At 54.8% G+C, this 17,841-nt stretch overlaps 3 protein-coding genes across 4 annotated transcripts; 2 read left to right on the forward strand and 1 right to left on the reverse strand.

Moving 5' to 3' along the window:
• Position 1: 1 nt before the first annotated feature.
• METTL1 (methyltransferase like 1) lies at positions 2 to 3,645 on the forward strand. Of its 2 annotated transcripts, none has more exons than XM_027594575.2 (6): positions 2 to 474; positions 1,197 to 1,360; positions 2,311 to 2,495; positions 2,586 to 2,699; positions 2,855 to 2,956; positions 3,120 to 3,645. In XM_027594575.2, exons 1-6 carry the CDS (start codon positions 362 to 364, stop codon positions 3,273 to 3,275), a joined length of 834 nt encoding a protein of 277 aa, XP_027450376.1. In that variant the 5' UTR covers positions 2 to 361; the 3' UTR covers positions 3,276 to 3,645. The 2 variants fall into 2 exon arrangements, with proteins under 2 accessions (XP_027450376.1, XP_035585259.1); XM_035729366.1 differs by lacking the exon at positions 2 to 474 and adding an exon at positions 741 to 973.
• A 1,087-nt stretch (positions 3,646 to 4,732) lies between these two features.
• Positions 4,733 to 9,328, forward strand: LOC113922553 (25-hydroxyvitamin D-1 alpha hydroxylase, mitochondrial). The gene is made up of 9 exons (XM_027594573.2): positions 4,733 to 4,961; positions 5,598 to 5,788; positions 6,304 to 6,506; positions 6,586 to 6,786; positions 6,873 to 7,045; positions 7,253 to 7,425; positions 7,621 to 7,699; positions 7,984 to 8,181; positions 8,501 to 9,328. The coding sequence occupies exons 1-9, from the start codon at positions 4,767 to 4,769 to the stop codon at positions 8,612 to 8,614; spliced, it is 1,527 nt and encodes a 508-aa protein (XP_027450374.1). The 5' UTR covers positions 4,733 to 4,766; the 3' UTR covers positions 8,615 to 9,328.
• A 1,911-nt stretch (positions 9,329 to 11,239) lies between these two features.
• On the reverse strand, positions 11,240 to 16,274 carry MARCHF9 (membrane associated ring-CH-type finger 9). The gene is made up of 4 exons (XM_027593500.2): positions 15,407 to 16,274; positions 14,194 to 14,349; positions 13,331 to 13,523; positions 11,240 to 13,067 (listed from the first exon to the last, which is right to left on the reverse strand). The coding sequence occupies exons 1-4, from the start codon at positions 15,761 to 15,763 to the stop codon at positions 12,733 to 12,735; spliced, it is 1,041 nt and encodes a 346-aa protein (XP_027449301.1). The 5' UTR covers positions 15,764 to 16,274; the 3' UTR covers positions 11,240 to 12,732.
• Between the last annotated feature and the right edge of the window lie 1,567 nt (positions 16,275 to 17,841).

Raw genomic sequence — 17,841 nt, forward strand, 5'->3', positions numbered from 1 at the left:
AGACCGGGGGAGACGGGAGAGGAGTGAGGATTTTTCTGTAGGAAGCGGGGTCCTGGACTCCTCTCACCTGCGGGGTGCAGAGGTATCTGCAACTAGGATAGTATCCCAGACCAAGCAGAAGCGGGCTAACGAAAGAGGTAGGGTGCCGGGTTGGCCTTGCCAGGCCAGCTGGAGACCCGCGCCGCGAAAGCCCCCTACCGCTCCGGCAGCCGCCCACCCTCCCTGACCAGGTCCGCGGAGTACACTCCTGGGTCTTTAAGAGGCGGGGCCTGCTCTCAACGCGCCTGATTGCGTCATTATCGTGCGCCTCGGGCCCTGGTCTCCACGTGGGTTCAGTAGAGAAACCCGGGACTGGGGGATCATGGCGGGAGCTGAGACTGGGGACGCGGCAGGAGCCGAGGCCCCGCAGCCCCAGAAGCGCTACTATCGGCAACGTGCTCACTCCAACCCCATGGCTGACCACACGCTGCGCTAGTGAGTGAGCAGGGCAGCGGGGGGAAGGGAGCAGGGGGAGGCAAGAGGAGGGCGGAATATTCCAGTCCGAAAGGGCTGTTGTTCTGGACCGTCTGCAGGGTCTCAGACCGACCAGGGAGGCTCGGCAGGGTGACGTCAGCTTTAGAGGTGGGTCGGGGAGATTTAGGGGAGGGCGGAGTTGGAGGGTTGGGAGGGGGCGTGGCGTTCTGCCCGAAGTCTCGGTAGGGGTGCAAGTCTGGGAAGAGAGTAACTTAGACTGGAGTGTTGCGGGCAGAATGTCGTTTCCACCTTTCGGTTTCGTTGATCGGATTTAATAAAAAGACAAACATACACACAAATCCTGCCCACGCCTTAGTCCATCCTCTTCCCACAGAGCACATAAACAGTGTAAGGTCCCAGTGCCTTAGGCAGCCAATCTCTGGGGGAAAGGAACTTGTGACCCAGAAAGGAGAGCTGCCTGACCAGAGTCACATCGACTCCTAGAAGTGGAGATGGGCAGGTCAGCAATATGAGCCTCATGATGGGCCTGTGATTCACACTGGGGGTTAAGGGTGGTTTCCACTGTGTTTCCTAGAGACCACAGGGCCCACTGTTACAGAATTTTTGAGAATCGCTCTTCCCATTTACCTCCCACCCTTACCCATCCGCCCACTCACACGTAGTACCACTTCAGCAATGGCTTGACCAACCTTCTCATGTCCCTCATGTCTTCTCTCCAATAGCCCTGTGAAGCCTGAAGAGATGGACTGGTCTGAGCTATACCCAGAGTTCTTCGCTCCACTGACTCAAAATAAGAGCCACGATGACCCAAAGGATAAGAAAGAAAAGAGAGCTCAGGCCCAAGTGGAGTTTGCAGACATAGGCTGTGGCTATGGTGGCCTGTTAGGTAACACTCTGGCCTTTCCTCTAGGGCACAGAGAGGCAATGCCTAGGTTCTGCTACCTCAGCAGGTTTGGTGGGGGCCATTGTTGGCCTTTCCCCTTCGGACCAGACACCAGTGCTGTGACATCAGTGTGGAGAGCCTCCACTTTATCTGTACTCTGGGTCTGTGGCCTTTGTCCTGGAGAAGGGAGGCTGTTGTCTCAAATTCCTCTTAGAACTTGGGTTGTCTTGTCTGGCCCCACCCCTGGCCTCAGTCCCTACTTGAGGCATTTCACCTGCAAGGTACCGGGTCAGTGAGCTGGTCAGCACAAGCGTCAGAGATTAGTCACTGTAGCCAGTGATCCTGAACTGTCTTTCTGAGGGATTCCACCACTCTCCCTCTCCTCCCCCCTCCTTCACCAAAACTCATTGTTTCTGCTCTACTCTCATGTTTTCACGTTCCTCTTGTATTGTCTATATTGTCCCAGCCCTGCATGCCAGGCCACTTCTCTATTTTTAGATTTTCCCGTAGAGGTAACAGCATGACAGAGAGAGGAAAAACATGGTACTTGGGGGCAGAAAAGCTCGGTTCAAGTTCCAGTTCTGCCTCCTCTTAGCTCTGTGACCTTGGCCATTTCTGACCTCAGTACCCTCATCTTCTCAATTTACCACAGAGCGTAAGGAGGATTAACTGAGACGGTGTGTGAAAACACTGAAAACTCGGAAGCACTTAGAAATATACGTGTATCCACAGGCCCTCCCACTTCCAGTCCAGGTGACAGTCTTTGGATCTAAGCCTAACCCTAAGCTTAACCCCCTTCTCCAGCATAGAACCAGCCATCTAGGTATCTCTCCGTCCACACTTGCCATTCCTGATTTTGGGAATTGCAGAGTGATACTTCCTTTCCTTTCTTGACCCCTTTGCACTTCCTGCAAGTATGAGGTTGACGATTCCATTCCTGTTTCTGTGTCCAGTGGAACTGTCACCGTTGTTCCCAGACACACTGATTCTGGGTCTGGAGATCCGGGTGAAAGTCTCAGACTATGTACAAGACCGGATTCGGGCCCTTCGAGCAGCTCCTGGAGGTGGCTTCCAGAACATCGCCTGTCTCCGTAGCAATGCCATGAAACACCTTCCTAACTTCTTCCGCAAGGGCCAGGTGGGGAGGGGCCCCGGTGGGTTAGGCTGGTAGGCACGTGGGGCACTGAAGCCAGGCTCTCAACCTTGTCGATGCATGTCTGTCTCACAGCTGACAAAGATGTTCTTCCTCTTCCCTGACCCACATTTCAAGCGGACGAAGCACAAGTGGCGAATCATCAGTCCCACGCTGCTGGCAGAATATGCCTACGTGCTTAGAGTCGGGGTGAGTCGGGAGTGGGAGGGAGGGGTGAGTGGCCCATTCGGAGACCTTCCACTAAGAATTCAGTGGGGGTGCATTTAGGACTCACACCACCACTCCCATCATTTCCCTGCTCAAATGCATGCGGCCCCCCGTCTCAGGTGATTTTGCCTCTGCAGGGGCTGGTATACACCATAACTGATGTGCTGGAGCTACATGACTGGATGTGCACCCATTTTGAAAGGCACCCCCTGTTTGAGCGTGTGCCCCTGGAGGAACTGGTAAGTAGGGGGCCTGAGGGGAGTGGTGAAGACGCAGGCCTTTTCCAGAGTGGTTCTGTGTTCTCTGAACCCAGCTCATTGCCAGGAGGATGGGATGGGAGTCTCAGGGCCAGGGGCCATCTGAAAGGTGGGCAAGGACTTATTGGACCCTTCCTTTTCTCAGAGTGAAGACCCCATTGTGGGACATCTGGGCACCTCAACCGAGGAAGGCAAGAAAGTCTTACGCAACGGAGGCAAGAATTTCCCAGCCATCTTCCGAAGAATACAGGATCCCACCCTCCAGGCAGTGACCCCCAATCCCATCCCCCTGGGCCACTGACGGCCTTCCTTGCCTTAGCTTGACCCCAGGACCTTCCTAGCCGAGACTGCTGGGGCCAAGAGGCGACAGTCTTTCAAAGAAGTTGGGGAACTGCCCAGGCCAGAAGGCTGGGATTCACAACTGACCTCTCATCTTGCCTGTCTACCACCAACAGAAAGCAAAAGAAGCTAACTGGGAAGGTCAAAAGATCTTGGACCAGAAGGGATGTTTGGAAGGGTGTGGGGTCTTGCTCTTCCTTAGCACTTCCTTCTCCTTCTGGGATCTCCTCAGCTGGAGTGAGGAATGCAATTCTCCACTCTCCATCTAAACTGCTTGCTAGACTCAAATTGCCTGTCCACTTGTGTTTACTTGGCAGTCCTGGGGATAACGTGTATACGTGTGCACATGCCCGTGCTGCTCTTTCTCAGGAAAGGGTAGAGCATGTATCACATGCCTTCTCCCATCCCCCATCCTCTCCCTGCCTGAGACTTGACCTGAGGAATCTGCTGTCTTTATTGTTGCTGTCTCTGGAGAGTGTTGGGACGGGGTGGTGGAGACCCTCTCCTTTTTCATGTTGACCTTCGATTCCAGAACTTCAAAGCTAACTGACTGGCACAGAGCCCAGTGGGGGCAGGGTGGGGGAGTGAGGAGCAGAGAACTAAACTGTGCAAGATTCTGAGGCTAAAAGCAAAAATGGGCTGCTGACTAGAAATCCGCCCCCCCAAAGAGGACTGAGTCAGCTGGAGAGTCGGAGCACTCACATAGCCCTTGCACCATCCAAGAGCGCAGAGAAATCTCTGAACTTTTCTAATTTGCATAAGGTTCCTTTGTTTCTGCTTCTGAAGCCCTAGGTTCCCATGGCTGGAAGGACAGGGTTTGTTGACCTAAAAGACCACTCCCTTCTTCCCAAGGAACAAATATGAAGGCTCCTGGAGCCATTTTAACCCATTAACTCACCTACCATCTGCCCAGTGTCAGGTACAGGAGGTGGGGAAGATGTGGTAGTGCCAGAAAGTTCTGCTCACCTACGGCAAAGGTGCAGCCCCATAAGCCAAGAATATGGAGAAAGCTACAGCTGTGCCTCTTCCCTTCCCGAAGGAGCTGAGGATGGGGAATTCCTGAGGATGGTCCCAAGAGGGCCTGGCTCCCTGAGGAAGTGGGAATACTAGGGACTGACTCTGTACCTCTGTACCCTAAACCTCACCAAAGAGCCTTTCCCAGGAAGAGATCTTTAGGCAGCTGAACTAGGGCACCAGCCCAGAAGGGGGAAACCAAGGCAGACCTCCCTTCCCAAGAGGATCACTGCAACATGAGACCCAAGAGAACTGCCAGGGAACCCCAGCCCCGCCTACTGTGCTAATCCCCAGCTGGACCACTCAGGAGAGGGGATTGGCTGAGGAGCTTGAAGAGGGGGCGTCGCCACCATCTCACCCAAAGGTTAAATAGGGGTTCAGGCAGCAAGCATGATGCCTGGAGGAAGTGCTCTCCTTCGCCGGTTCCCTGACCCAGACCATGACCCAGACCCTCAAGCTCGCCTCCAGGGTGTTCCATCGTGTCCACTGTGCTCCCAAGCTAGGTGCCTCACTGGGCTCCAGAGGCTCCGACCCCACGCCCCGGAGCTTGGCGGACATCCCAGGCCCCTCCACGCCAGTCTTCCTTGCTGAACTTTTCTGCAAGGGGGGTCTGTCACGGCTACACGATCTGCAGGTAGAAGGGGACGTTCCTGGGAATGGAATGCTGGGGAAACTGCCTTTAACAACACCAGAAAGGACAGACTAGTGCAGAAAGTAGGAGGCGGGCCAGTGAGAACAGAGGCCCATGAATTAGAAACGGGACTGCGGGCGGTGGTTCGAGCTGCGCGGGAGTCCATCCCCACACCCAGCAGAAGAGTACCCTCAAAAAGCGCCTTCTCGCTGTGCGGAAGTCGGGGCCAGGTAGGTCCAGAACAAGTGCGCAGGAGGCAGAAACGCATAGTACCTTCCCCTCGCATCTGACTTAAAGCTACAGGCGCTCCTCTTCAGTTAACTGGGGGTTCGTTCTGAGATAGTCCACGAGAGGAGACTTCAGGGATTTCTTCGCCTCGGCTCAGCCCAGGTGACCTAAGAGAGGTCCTGAATGTCTGCTTTGTGCAGTTCCTCCGCTTTGCCCATCACTCAGACTTCCTAGGGATGGGAAGTGGGGGAAAGAAAAGGAGGAAGGGTTTGCAGCATCAGGGCTATATACTAGCTGGGAGCCACTGAAGAAACAAGCTCCCTCTTGCAAAGCCCAGCCAACACCCTTGACGGACCAAGCTGGAAGTCCCCGGCCCGGGGACTCCAGTGTCCACTGTACCCATTCTCCCAGGTGCAGGGCGTTTCGCGCTTCGGGCCTGTGTGGTTGGCCAGCTTCGGGAGGGTGCGCACTGTGTACCTGGCGGCCCCAACACTCGTCGAGCAGCTCTTGCGACAAGAGGGGCCCCGGCCGGAGCGCTGCAGCTTCTCACCCTGGGCAGAGCACCGTCGCCGCCGCCAGCGGGCTTGCGGGCTGCTCACGGCGTGAGTCCTCTCTGGCCCCAAAGCCCAAACGCCCAGCTGCGTCCCTTTCCTGTGGCAGGTCTGGAAACAGTCTGTCTCGGGGTGTGGAGGGAGGTTGGCCTTTTCCCCCGACCGTCTGATAAATTGGGCTTCCCACCCCAGCCTGTTTCGTTCAGGCTCAGGTAGAACCGCGCCTGTCCCCCACCCATCTCCCTGTCTTTGGAGTCCGGAATCCTGGAAATCCGCGGAAGGGGCGAAGGTACCAGGACCTAGATGGAATGTGAGATTCTGTGACTCAAGTTACCCAGGAACCCAGCCCCCCTCCCCCGCCCCGGGGCCAGGAAATGAGCAACGAGGAAGGGGGACGGGAAGTCAGAGCAGGCAGGAGCAGGTTTTTGTACCCCAAGGGAGCAGCCGCAATCCTTTTCCTGGCCACCCCAGCCGAACGTGCTCCATCTTCACCGCCGCCAGCCCCGTCGGGCCGCCTCCACACACCCTCATCCGCCCTGACGCGCCCCCTCTCTGCACACCCGCAGGGAAGGAGAAGAATGGCAGAGGCTCCGCAGCCTCCTGGCACCGCTGCTCCTCCCGCCTCAAGCGGCCGCCCGCTATGCCGGGACCCTGGACGACGTGGTCCACGACCTTGTGCGGCGACTGCGGCACCAACGGGGACGTGGGGCTGGGCCGCCAACCCTGGTTCGGGACGTGGCAGGAGAGTTTTACAAGTTTGGACTAGAAGGTGAGTCCCAAGACGGGGGCAAACGTGGGAGGCCCCTGCCTGGTCTCCCAGTGACCTGACAGCGCCCCCTCCCGCCCAGGCATAGCTGCGGTGCTCCTGGGTTCCCGCCTGGGCTGCCTGGAGGCCGAAGTGCCCCCAGACACAGAGACCTTCATCCGCGCGGTGGGATCGGTGTTTGTGTCCACGCTGTTGACCATGGCGATGCCTGGCTGGCTTCACCGCCTCGTGCCCGGACCCTGGGGCCGCCTCTGCCGAGACTGGGACCAGATGTTTGCCTTTGGTAAGGCAAGGAAATGAAGTGGGGATAGGGGAACATAAAGCTGTTCAGGGATGGTGAGGCACCCCTGTACCTTCTCCCCTACACAGCCCAGCAGCACGTGGAGAGGCGAGAGGCTGAGGTAGCTTTGAGGAGCAAGGGAAAGCCTGAGGAGGACATGGGATCTGGGGCACACCTGACCTACTTCCTGTTCCGGGAAGAGTTGCCTGCTCCGTCCATCCTGGGCAATGTGACCGAGCTGCTACTGGCTGGAGTGGACACAGTGAGGTTCTTCTCCATGTTGGGAGCCCCACTTCCAGAGCTTAGCCTCTCCAGTTTCAGGGGCCACTTTGCTGCTGCAGGGGATCCACTATGACCCTTTCGGCCAGCTTGGCTTAACACCTCCTGAGCTCCAGACTGCCTCATATTCTGCCCCCCTTTACTGGGTGTCCACTCTCAACACCTCTGAGGCTCTCAACTGTCCTCTCAGGTATCCAACACACTCTCCTGGGCTCTGTATGAACTCTCTCGGCACCCCGAAGTCCAGAAAGCACTCCACTCTGAGATCACAGCTGCCCTGGGCCCTGGCTCCAGTGCCCACCCCTCAGCTACTGTTCTATCCCAGCTGCCCCTGCTGAAGGCAGTGGTCAAGGAAGTGCTAAGGTGAGGGGACGGAAGAGGAGAAGCTAAAGAAAATGTTGGGAAGGGCTGGGGAAGGAGATGGTAAATGGGAGCAGGGAGAGCGAGCAGAGGAAAATGGTACCTACTCCTGGCCAAGAATGGGTTTGGACGTAGGAGGCTTGGGGACAGACAGCCCCCAGCCTCACCTTGCTGTTTCCCTCTTGTTCTGCAATCCAGACTGTACCCTGTGGTACCTGGAAATTCCCGTGTCCCAGACAAAGACGTTCGTGTGGGTGACTATGTTATCCCCAAAAACGTGAGTAGAGCCTATGGGCCCCTTTTGTTAAGCCATCCCTCACAATCTTGGGCCCCATCCTGTTGTCAAACACTCCATATAAGCCCTTCACCTTCCCTTTGGCCTGAATGCCTCTCTCTGGGATGTAACGGGGGCAGTGGAGAAATCATTCCAAAAGTAGCCCCAGAAAACTTACCCCTCACCAACCAGAGCCCGCCTTTGCTCCAATCCATATATCCTCTTTTCCATGTCCCTCCCTGCATTCGTGGGCCCAAACTGACAAGTTTATGTTCTTTCCCCATCAGACGCTGGTCACACTGTGTCATTATGCCACTTCAAGGGACCCTGCCCAGTTCCCAGAGCCAAATTCTTTTCGTCCAGCTCGATGGCTGGGGGAAAGTCCAGCCCCCCACCCATTTGCATCTCTTCCCTTTGGCTTTGGCAAGCGCAGCTGCATGGGGAGACGCCTGGCAGAGCTTGAGCTGCACATGGCTTTGGCTCAGGTTAGTGATCTTGACATACCTTCCCCAGACATGAGAGACCCTAACCCTCTAAAGCCGTGAGCTCTTCTGACAACATCGCAAAATATATGGCTTGGTAAACCTAATCCTCTGAAATACAGCAATCCTGTTTTAAGTCTACAGAGTGAGCAAGGGTATCTGGACTATTCCCCCCCACTCCCCCGCCATAATCCCTTAAGAAATTCCCTACTGACCACAGGTGTCATTTCAATATCGACCTAACACTAATAATACCCTTTACCAATCAAACCCACGATTGTAGACCCCTCCCAAAGTGATAGCTTTCTTCCTCCCTTTCCAGATCTTGACCCACTTTGAGGTGAAGCCTGAGCCAGGTGCTGCCCCAATCCGACCCATGACCCGGACTGTCCTGGTACCCGAGAGGAGCATCAACCTACAGTTTGTGGACAGATAGTCCCATGGAAGGAGGCTATCATCATCACCCTTTCTCTCATTATAGGGATTTATTAGGCACAAGACCAAGAGATATTGTGTTTCCCCTGAGACCTGTCTATTTGACCAGACTGGTTAGAAGGACACTAGCAAACTGCTTGAGGCAGCCCTGACCAAGGTGTGAAATATGCCTGGGCCTGACCCATCAGGCCCTGTGAAAACCATAGTCCCTCTGCCTACTCAGCTTTTCTCCTGGTCTTATCATATGCATCCTTCAAGGGCCAGCTTAGATCTTAATAATGTTGGGTGGCCTGAGGAAGGATTCAACCACTGCCCTTTTGGGGCTTCCACAGTGTTCAGGAACTGCTGGGTAAGCACTTATCACCACGTGAGCTCAGTAATTATGCATTTGGTCTGCACCTGGTTGGTCTTTCCTTCTTGCATGTGAGCTCTTTGAGAGGAAGAATGAGACCTTATTCAGTCTTTATATCCCGTAATTGGGTGATGCCATACAGGTTCTCAAATTGAATCTGGACCATGTGGCAGAAGAGATAAGCAGCTTACCAGCCTGTGTCTACCCTTCTTCTTCCTCATCTTGACCCTGGCAAGGTGAGTCTGCCCTCACCTGGCTTATGATGTTTTAAAACTCTCCTTGACTCTCTGGTCACTATTAGGGGTTCGCTTGTCCCACCATTTAGTCCCTGGGCAGACACCTTTTGGCCTATACCTGCTTAAGCCTTCCTTTTATATACTGGAATTTTTTAATATTCATAGTTTTGAAATAAAAGAATGAAATGTTCCATCCTTGGTTTTTGACTTACTTTTCTTCTACAAGTCCTGGAGGCAAGACCCTCACCAAATCCCCTACTTTGATTTCTCCATCCTGGGAGTGACCTCCATAACAATGGGAGGTCTAGCCGCCTGGGAGAGTGGTTTGCATCACAAACCCAACACTGTTCTGTCTGTACTGGGAAGAGCCAGAGTCTGGCTCCCTGTAGGAGATTAAGGGGGTGGTGGTGAAAAGTAACACCAAGAGTTAGCCTTTAAAAATGGGTTGGGGAGCTATAGGGATTTGCAGAGATGGCCAGAGGCAACAGACTCTTTGGTGGAAGTGCTTTTGGAACCTGGACTGCCAGGACCAAGGGATATCTGCCCTCTCTGGAAAAGTTGCTCCAAGGTAATTTCCTTCAGAGAAAGACAGGGATACATGCACAGAAGTGAAGTCAGACAGACAGAATGAAAGCCGAGTGTGGGGGTGGCCGGAAGCCCTGGGGCACTGAGGCAGAAGTGGGGAGGGCAGAAGGAGCCTGTTTCCCTGAGTCAGCATTCTCTGCCCCCCCCCCCCAGAGTCTGGGCACAGTTCTCCCCTTGTGATGTATACGGATTAACTCATCTTCCATACAAATCAATCTCTCAGCGCACTCCCCGCAGCCCCTCCCTAGCCTGGATTACCCTCCCCGTGTCAGGACTTGCCCCCCTGCCTCCTCCTCCTCCACAAGCCTGGCCCCCTGCCCTAGGCAGGGCTCCCTGACCACAGAGGCTGTCTGCCGCTGGGCCTTCCAAGGGCATCTATCTTTGTAAGACGTACAGAGGGGCACAGTACACCCGAGGCCTTGTGCAGAGACCAAGGTTTGTGTGCCCTTACTGCCCCACCTCTCAACTCCTCTATCGTATTCTGTGTCCAACCCCCCCCATCACTAAGCTTAACCTGAACCTAACTGACCTGATTTTTAGCAGATCCGAACTGTGAAGGAGAATAAAGCCCAGCTTCCTCTCACACTCTTTCCCCTGGAATCAGTGATGAGAATTCTGTACACCCACATTCCTCACTGGGCAAATACAACTGATCTACTTATGGAGGGTGGCAGTTCCCATCACCCTTTTGTGACAAGAATCTCTTTAAGTTGGAAAAAGGGAAGGAGAAGGGACCATACTGATTGCTGGTCCCAACCCCTATACCAAGCAAGACCTCCAATGGTACTGAAAGGGAGGGAAACATACTGTCTCGTCTGGCCCAATTTCAGGACCCAGAGTGGAATCAGAGAGGGTGTGTTTGTGTGTGTATGTTCTTTGGTATGTCTAAGCTTCCATGGAGGGCTATCATGAGGGACAGTCCGGGCTTGGCACAAGAAACCCCACCTGTGGTATACCCACCGGTCATATTTGCCAGGATAGGTACTAGTAGTCACTCTGATTTGCTGTCTCCCTTCTGGCCCCCACCAGCTATTTTGTGAATAGCAAATCAGGAAAGTCTGGCCCTTCTGTCTTCCCAGGTGGAGAATATGGAGGGTTGTCTCTCTAGGGAAACGATATCCCACTGGAAAAAAATGGAGCACCTGGCCTCTGTCCCCTCTTTTTGATCTCCTCAGAGGTTAGAAGTGATACACCTCAATACTTCCAGGGACTCAAACCTGAGTCTAGCTTCAGTGAGAACATTCCCAGGCAAGTCTGAGTGCCAGCACCATGGACAGCAGCCAAGACTCCCCCTTTCAGAAAAGGACAAAGGAAGACGATTTCCAGGGCAAGTATGTGTGACCTTTAGTAGAGAAGCATTTCCCCCAAAACATTCCCAGGGAGGAGGCAGAACAGAACCTTCCTGAGAAAAGGACCAATAATAGGAAAGGCGTCTGGATCTGACTTAACAATGTATGAAGTAATTATTTTAATTGCTGATGAATAGTTCACTTAAAAGACACCATCATTCATATAATACACAGCCCCAAGGCCTCAGGAGAAAGGGAGCAGGCCTCAGGTTAACCCACATTTTAACCAGTCCTTCCCAAACCCTTTCTCTATAAACAACAGCCCTCTAAACTGCTGCCTCCAGGCACAATACTTCCCAGTTAATACCACTAGCTGGGGCACAGGTCAGACCTGTAACCCTGAACTACCATAGGAGCAGCTTAAGCCGGGGTTGGAGATTCATAACATTGGGACATTCTGTCTGTCTCACTCCAAATGAGTCCAGATTCATTTCACACCACTTCCCTGGGTGAGCACATTACCTGGGAAGGACTAATAGAACCCACAAAATCCCCAGAGCAAGAAGGATAGCTCCATCCTTCCCCAGCCCCCAGTGTTTAGGGGGTTGGAGGAGCTCTCATTTTTGCAAATAACCACCATCCTTCACATTTGCAATATCTATTTCCCCTCATATTTCCATTTCTATTATGATACTCAACACAAATTTCCAAGGCTCTGTGCAACTCCAGATGAAAAAACACATTCTGGAATTTGTTAACCAGCTACTATTTGAAATAAATGGACCATCAACTAGTCTAGAAATCTTTTCACACCATCACTAATTTTCTTTGCAATGGCATTCAACCTGTCCCTCATTTATCCTCATTCCAACCCTATGAGGTAGACAGGAAAACCACGGCGGAGAGATTTTTTTTTTTCTTCTAAATCATACAACTTGCAGGTGGCAGGTCAACCCCTTAGATACCTCTGAGCACTGCCACCTAGCAGCCACTGTGAATTATTCGCCAGCAAGTGGGAGTCACACCTCCAACTCAGAACCCACCGCTGCATTTGGGATTTGCAACCTCTGCAGAGAAACCTCCCCACACCTCCCAACCCTCCAGAAAAGCCCCAGATGAGAAAGGAGTCTCCACGTGCATATAAATGATTCTTTATGCCCTCCCCCCATGCAATGGGGGGTGGAGCAGGGGGAGGTCCCCCCGCCCTCATGCAGGGAACGGGAGGTCAATGTATACTAGTCTTATTGCCAGCTGCCCTGTGGCCATGGGGTGGGGAATGGGGGGTCCACAACCCCTTTCTTCTGGCATTGGTCCCCCTTCACCAAGTCACCATGGTGGAGCTGGGGGGCTGGAGGCCCTAGGAGCTGAGGTAAGGACGGTTCTCTAGAGAAGAAAAGGTGCTCTCCCCACCTGCCCACTGGCTGCCCCAGGATGAGTGTGAGGAGCTATCAGTGGGGGCTGGAATGTCATCCAGGTGTCTCTACCCAGTGGGTAGTAGAGGCCAGACAATGTCTCCAGCTTGAGGCTGCCCACAGAGATCCTCAGTGGTGGGGGCAGTGTGCCCCAAACACCTTGTCCAGGTGGTACCTCCAGCAGCCATGACAGGTTATCTCTGGCCGATGCATCGACTCAAGATCCCTGCTCCTGGAGTTCAGTTTCAGACCGTGGTGACCCTCATGACAACCTCTCGGCCAGAATGGGAACTGGAACGGGCATCTGGTGGCCGCAGCTGTCCAAGGAGGTGCAGGATTGTATAACCACAGCGCTGAGGCAAGAGCGTCCGCATGCGCTGGGCAGCCGGGGGGCGGCTGGTGGCCCCAGAGGGGGGGCCCGTCCGTGAGGTCCTGGGGCCCGGCTTCCCTGCTGTCCCTCCCCCTGCATCTCCTCCTATGTCCTTGGTCTTGTCATAATTCAGGACCTTCCACTGCTGGTTCACTGCCTGCCAGCGCTTGAAGATGCGGTAGACAGAGGAGCCTTCATGGACGATGAGGCCTGAGCAAAAGGGAAAAGAAATCCAAGGTCACCTGCTGCCCAGACCTAGGTCCAGAGGTACTTAAGCAAGTATTTCTCCAGAGTGAGGAGATGGGGTCTGTAAAAGGCCTGAAGAAGCAGGGAAGGGAGAGGCACCAAGATAGCCTTAAAGGCTCCCAATTGTAGAAAATGTGGCTGTGGAGCTGAGGGAATGGGCAGGGAAAGTTAAGTGTGTGAGCTGGAGGAAGACACTGAGCAGGTAAGGGGGAGAGAGGTGCCCTCACCTATGCAGACGACATCCATGAAGCCATACATGCCGTAGCAGATCTGAAAGAGCAGATCCTGCCGTTGCCACTTGGCTGAAGGGCTGAGTGAGGACCAGATGAGCCAGGAGATACTGGCGACGAGGAAGAGCGAGCCCAGAACTATGGCTGCGATCTGGACCTTCTCGATGACCGTCAGGGAGATGGCCTGCCACTGTGTGGGAGAAAGGGCTCCAAAAAGTCACGGAAAGAGAAGGAGGGCGAGGTGATGAGTGGCCCTGAAGAGGAAGATGCTCGAGAGCCTTCCTGAAACCCTTCAGGCAGTATTAGCAATCTGTCTCTTCTGTGCCCTGATCAAACATAGTATGAAGCACTTTTCACATTGTTTGAGACCATTTGTCTTATTTTAGGAAGGCAGGATCAGGCAAGTGCTCTGACCAGACCATCTAGGTTTGAATTCCAAATCCTAACTCCATCACTTACTTGCTGTGTAACTTTGGGAAAGTTTTTATATCTCTTTGAGCATCAGTGTCCTCATCTTTAAAATGGAGATAATAATGGCACATAACTAATAGGATTATTATGAAAATTAAATGAGTTACTATACACCAAGAGTGTAACACATAGAAAACACACCATGTTTGCTATCATCATCATCTTCTGCTGCTGTTGTTTTTTTTTTTTTTTTTGCTGTCTCAGTGCCTAGAACAGTGCCTGGAATACAGGTGGGACCCAATAAATGTGAATAAATGAAGGGAGGATTTACAGGGTAGGGGTAACTTTGAGGAAAGATGAAACAGATAAATAGGCTCCCTGGAGATTCCCTGATTCTGACTGCTGAAAGGCCCTTGCCCCCGTCTGGAAGTTCTCTCCTTGCACCTCACCTGCAGCGGGTTCTTGGTGCTGATTGCCAGGACCTGGTACTTGAAGTAGCAGAGCTCACAGCTCCAGGAGCCCCTCTCACTGATCCAGCGGATGAGGCAGGGCTGGTGTGTGCAGCGCACTGAGCCGTCGCAGCGGCAGGGGCTCAGGAGCTCCCCCTGGAGGAAGAGTGAGGAGGGTCCCCGTCAGCTGTCACCACCCGACCCCACTCCTCTCCACCCCAAGAGAGGGAAACCTCTCCAGGTCAGTCATTCTCCAACGTTAAAACAACAACAAAAAACACCTCAAGTCTTTCACCCAAAATAGGGCAAGAGGCTAAAGCCACAGCAAAAAAAGAAAAAAGAGCTCAAGGTAAACTTCCCTGACCAAATAAATGAAGGATAAAAAGAAATGGGGGTGGGGGGAATGACTGGGTCTCCTCCTTTCCTAAAATTTGGGGAGGGTGCTCTTTAAGGCTTTCCAAATGGAAAGCTACCCCTTAGGATCTGGAGGGTCGGGAGGGTCAGAGCTTCGGAGCCATGCCTTCCTCCTCCTTCCCATCGCTGTAAAGTATTTCACACGTGTGGTGCAGACTGGGATGGGTTATTGTCCTCAGTTTCCAAGTATCAAAAAGAGGGGAGAGATCCTGGGTGTGGGAACGCAGGGTGTCCCCCTTTAATCAAGGAATAATTCCTCATTACATAGGTACACCCACCTCCCACCCCCAGCACTGTCCCGGGACAACTTTGTCCATAACATTTAAACAAAGAGTACTCTTTGGAATGAGATGGAAAGTTACGGAATGGGAAGTGAAGAAAAGTGCCCCATGGAGAGAAATATTGAGTGAGGCAAGGGCGCCAGCAGGGCCCCTCCCTTCAAAGGGGGAACAGAAGCACTCTGCCCACCTACGAGTGAATAGGCCCCTCAGCCTACAGAGACCCCGGGATGAGAGAAGTGGGGTAGAAAGGCTGTCCCCGTTAGTGGGTGAGAGGGATTTGGAGCCCTCCCAAGAGAAAGCCCCACCCTTTCCCTGGAAACCCCTGACCCCCTCCATCCCAAACGTGCGCTCCCGGACTCTCCAGCGAACCCCCCCAGACGCACCCGGTACCCGCTCTGGGTCCTGGGTCCCGCCCTGCCTCCTCAGGCCCCGCCCCCTGTCCGTGGTCGGCCAGGGCGCCCCAGGTGCGCGCGCCCCCACCCCACCCCTCCCCGCCCCGCCCGGTGCCCAGGCCTGACCTGCTCCGGGCCCTGGAAGCAGATTCGGCACTGGGGGGTTCGGAGCCCGCTGTCCAGGCTGCTGCTGAGCGACAGGGCGTCCAGCGCGCCCGGGGGCGGCGGCGGCGGCGCGGGAGGCGGCGGGGGTCCGGCCCGCGGCTCCTTGTCGCCGGCCAGGCCCCGGGCCCGCGGCTCCGACCCGTAGTACTCCTCTTCGTCGCCGTCGCCGTCCCGGGTCGAGCAGCCGGCGAAGGGCGCCCAGCCGCAGCCACCTCCCCCGCCCCCCCGGGGCTGCGGCTCGGCCCGGGGCCGCCCCCCGCCCGTCAGCACCAGCAGCTTCAGCTCGTTCAGAAACATGCGGAGCCGAGACTTGAGCATCGTCCGGGCGCCGGGGGGGGGGGGGGCGGGAGGCGGCGTGCAAGGGGGGCTCTTGGGCGGCGGGGGGGAAGGGAGAGGACAAGGCCGGGAAGGCGGCGCGCGCTGGAGAGCCGAGCCCGGCTGGGGTCTTCGGGGCCTGAGAGCGCCTTTTACTGCTGCCACAGCCGGGGTTCCGGGGCTTGCGGGGCCGAGAGGGCTGGTGGCCCGGGGGCGGCGGGGCGGGCAGCCATGGCCGGGGCAGGGGGCGGGGAGGGGGACCTCAAGGTGCCGCGCCCCACGGGTCCGGGTCTGGAGCGGGCCGGGCCCCCGGGGTTACGCGCCCCAGTCCTCCTGCGGCGGGGCCGCCCCCCATCGCCGTCCTGCTGGCCCCAGTCCCGCTCAGGTTCCCGGCTCCCGCTCGGCTCGGCCCGTGCGTTCGGCGGTGGCAAATGGCGGCTCCTTCCGGCGGCGGCGGCGGCGGAGACCCCCCCGGAGCGGCGGGCGGGCGGGGCGGGCAGGGCGGGAGCCGGGGAGCCGGTGAGGGATGGAGGGAGGGGCGGGGCGGGGAGCCGGAGAGTAGAAGTGGCCGCGGCTGCGCATCCCCGCCCTGCCCCGCACGAGCAGGTGTCCCCAGAGGCGGGGGCGGGTGTGCGAGCCCGGGGGAGGGGGGAGGGAGGGGAGTGGCCAAGGAAGGGGGGTGTACACATGGGTAGGAGAGTAGGTGTGTCAATGGGGGTCTGGGGGAGGAGTGGTGAGCAGGTGAGGATGGAAGGTGAGTGGTCAAAGACACAGGTGCACCAGGGAGGGAGAAGCTTGTGCAAGACGGGAGTGTGCAAAGAGCTATGCAAGGGTCTGAGGTGTGAGGAAGGTGAGCAAGAGATGGACTCAAGCAATAAACACTTTTACACAAAAGACCGAAAAGTGTGCACGGTGTGGGACAGTGGAAAACAGATGAGTGTGTGAGGGAAGCAATCGGATTGTATGAAAAACAGTGTGCAATTGTAATGTGAGGGAGGTGAGTGAGCAAGGGAGACAAGAGTGCTAAAGGGATGAGAGTGTCTTTCCTCGTACTCTCCTGCCCCACCACACCACATTGAAGTGAATACCACACACACACCTACACACACGCAGCTCTTTGGTTTTGCTTTTACGGAGGCCTTGACCCTAAGAACCAGCTCTTCCCCCTCATCACATTATTTCTGCCTTATACTTATGTCCTCCGTCTCCAACGCTGAGGGAAAAGGGATGCCAGAGGAGCCCTCTGGGTCAAACACACTGGAAAAAAATTAATTAGTAAAAGAGTAATTAATAGGAGAAGGGAGGGTATGGAACCCAGGGACAGACTGCCAAATGAAGTCTCCTCAAGAAAAGAGATTAAGGAAAGTAATGCTTTTATAAAGTATTCAAATGTTTTGGATGGATGGATGAATGAATCACAAAGGGGGCTGGAACCCAAGGCGACATAGAGGATGACTTTTATTCTAAAGACAGTAAGCTGTGGAAGGTTAAGCCGAAGTGGACCCTGCTGGTGTAGGAAAGAAGTTTGACAAACTCACTTTGCCCCCCGGAAGGTTTATAAAACAACCAGTCCCAGCAAGAGAGCCAATAAAACATTCACCTCAGAAGTCCCTTAGCCAGTTTAGACCTTGAGGTTTTTCTTTCCAGTGTCCCAGGTGCCCTTGCCAGCAAGGGCCCAGAGCTACGACTATCAGAATGCAAGAGGGGGAACCTGTACCTACCTGTATTCCATTTTGCCCTGGAGTGCGGTTTATAGTCACCTCAAGCTTGAGCTCTTACATCCTCCACTAGATGGTTAAGGAGAATAGAAGTTAAGGTGGAAGGAGTGGCGGGTGGCGCCTGGGTAGCACAGTTGGTTAAGCATCTGCCTTCAGTTCAGGTCATGATCCCAGGGTCCCGGGATAGAGTCCTGTGACAGGCTCCCTGCTCTGCAGGGAGTCTGCTTCTCCCTCTGCCCCTCCCCGCTTGTTCTCTCTCTCTCTCTCTCTCAAATAAATAAAATCTTTTTTTAAAAAAGTGGAAGGAGTGGCAAATAGAGTTATAAAATGGTTTCAGATTTTAGACAATTTCTCGCAAATGAG

Source organism: Zalophus californianus, chromosome 9 (assembly GCF_009762305.2).
Source record: "Zalophus californianus isolate mZalCal1 chromosome 9, mZalCal1.pri.v2, whole genome shotgun sequence".
Classification (NCBI taxonomy): Eukaryota; Metazoa; Chordata; class Mammalia; order Carnivora; family Otariidae; genus Zalophus; species Zalophus californianus.

Excerpts from the sequence above, each read along its gene's own strand:
- MARCHF9 (XM_027593500.2), bottom strand. The coding sequence starts at position 15,763 with ATGCTCAAGTCTCGGCTCCGCATGTTTCTGAACGAGCTGAAGCTGCTG. Across the intron at positions 13,524-14,193 it reads GCACCAAGAACCCGCTGCAG|TGGCAGGCCATCTCCCTGAC; the intron begins GTGAGGTGCAAG and ends TCTCCCACACAG. Across the intron at positions 13,068-13,330 it reads CATGGATGTCGTCTGCATAG|GCCTCATCGTCCATGAAGGC; the intron begins GTGAGGGCACCT and ends CCTTTTGCTCAG.
- LOC113922553 (XM_027594573.2), top strand. The coding sequence starts at position 4,767 with ATGACCCAGACCCTCAAGCTCGCCTCCAGGGTGTTCCATCGTGTCCAC. Across the intron at positions 4,962-5,597 it reads CACGGCTACACGATCTGCAG|GTGCAGGGCGTTTCGCGCTT; the intron begins GTAGAAGGGGAC and ends CCATTCTCCCAG. Across the intron at positions 7,046-7,252 it reads TACTGGCTGGAGTGGACACA|GTATCCAACACACTCTCCTG; the intron begins GTGAGGTTCTTC and ends CTGTCCTCTCAG.
- METTL1 (XM_027594575.2), top strand. The coding sequence starts at position 362 with ATGGCGGGAGCTGAGACTGGGGACGCGGCAGGAGCCGAGGCCCCGCAG. Across the intron at positions 1,361-2,310 it reads TGGCTATGGTGGCCTGTTAG|TGGAACTGTCACCGTTGTTC; the intron begins GTAACACTCTGG and ends TTCTGTGTCCAG. Across the intron at positions 2,957-3,119 it reads GTGTGCCCCTGGAGGAACTG|AGTGAAGACCCCATTGTGGG; the intron begins GTAAGTAGGGGG and ends TCCTTTTCTCAG.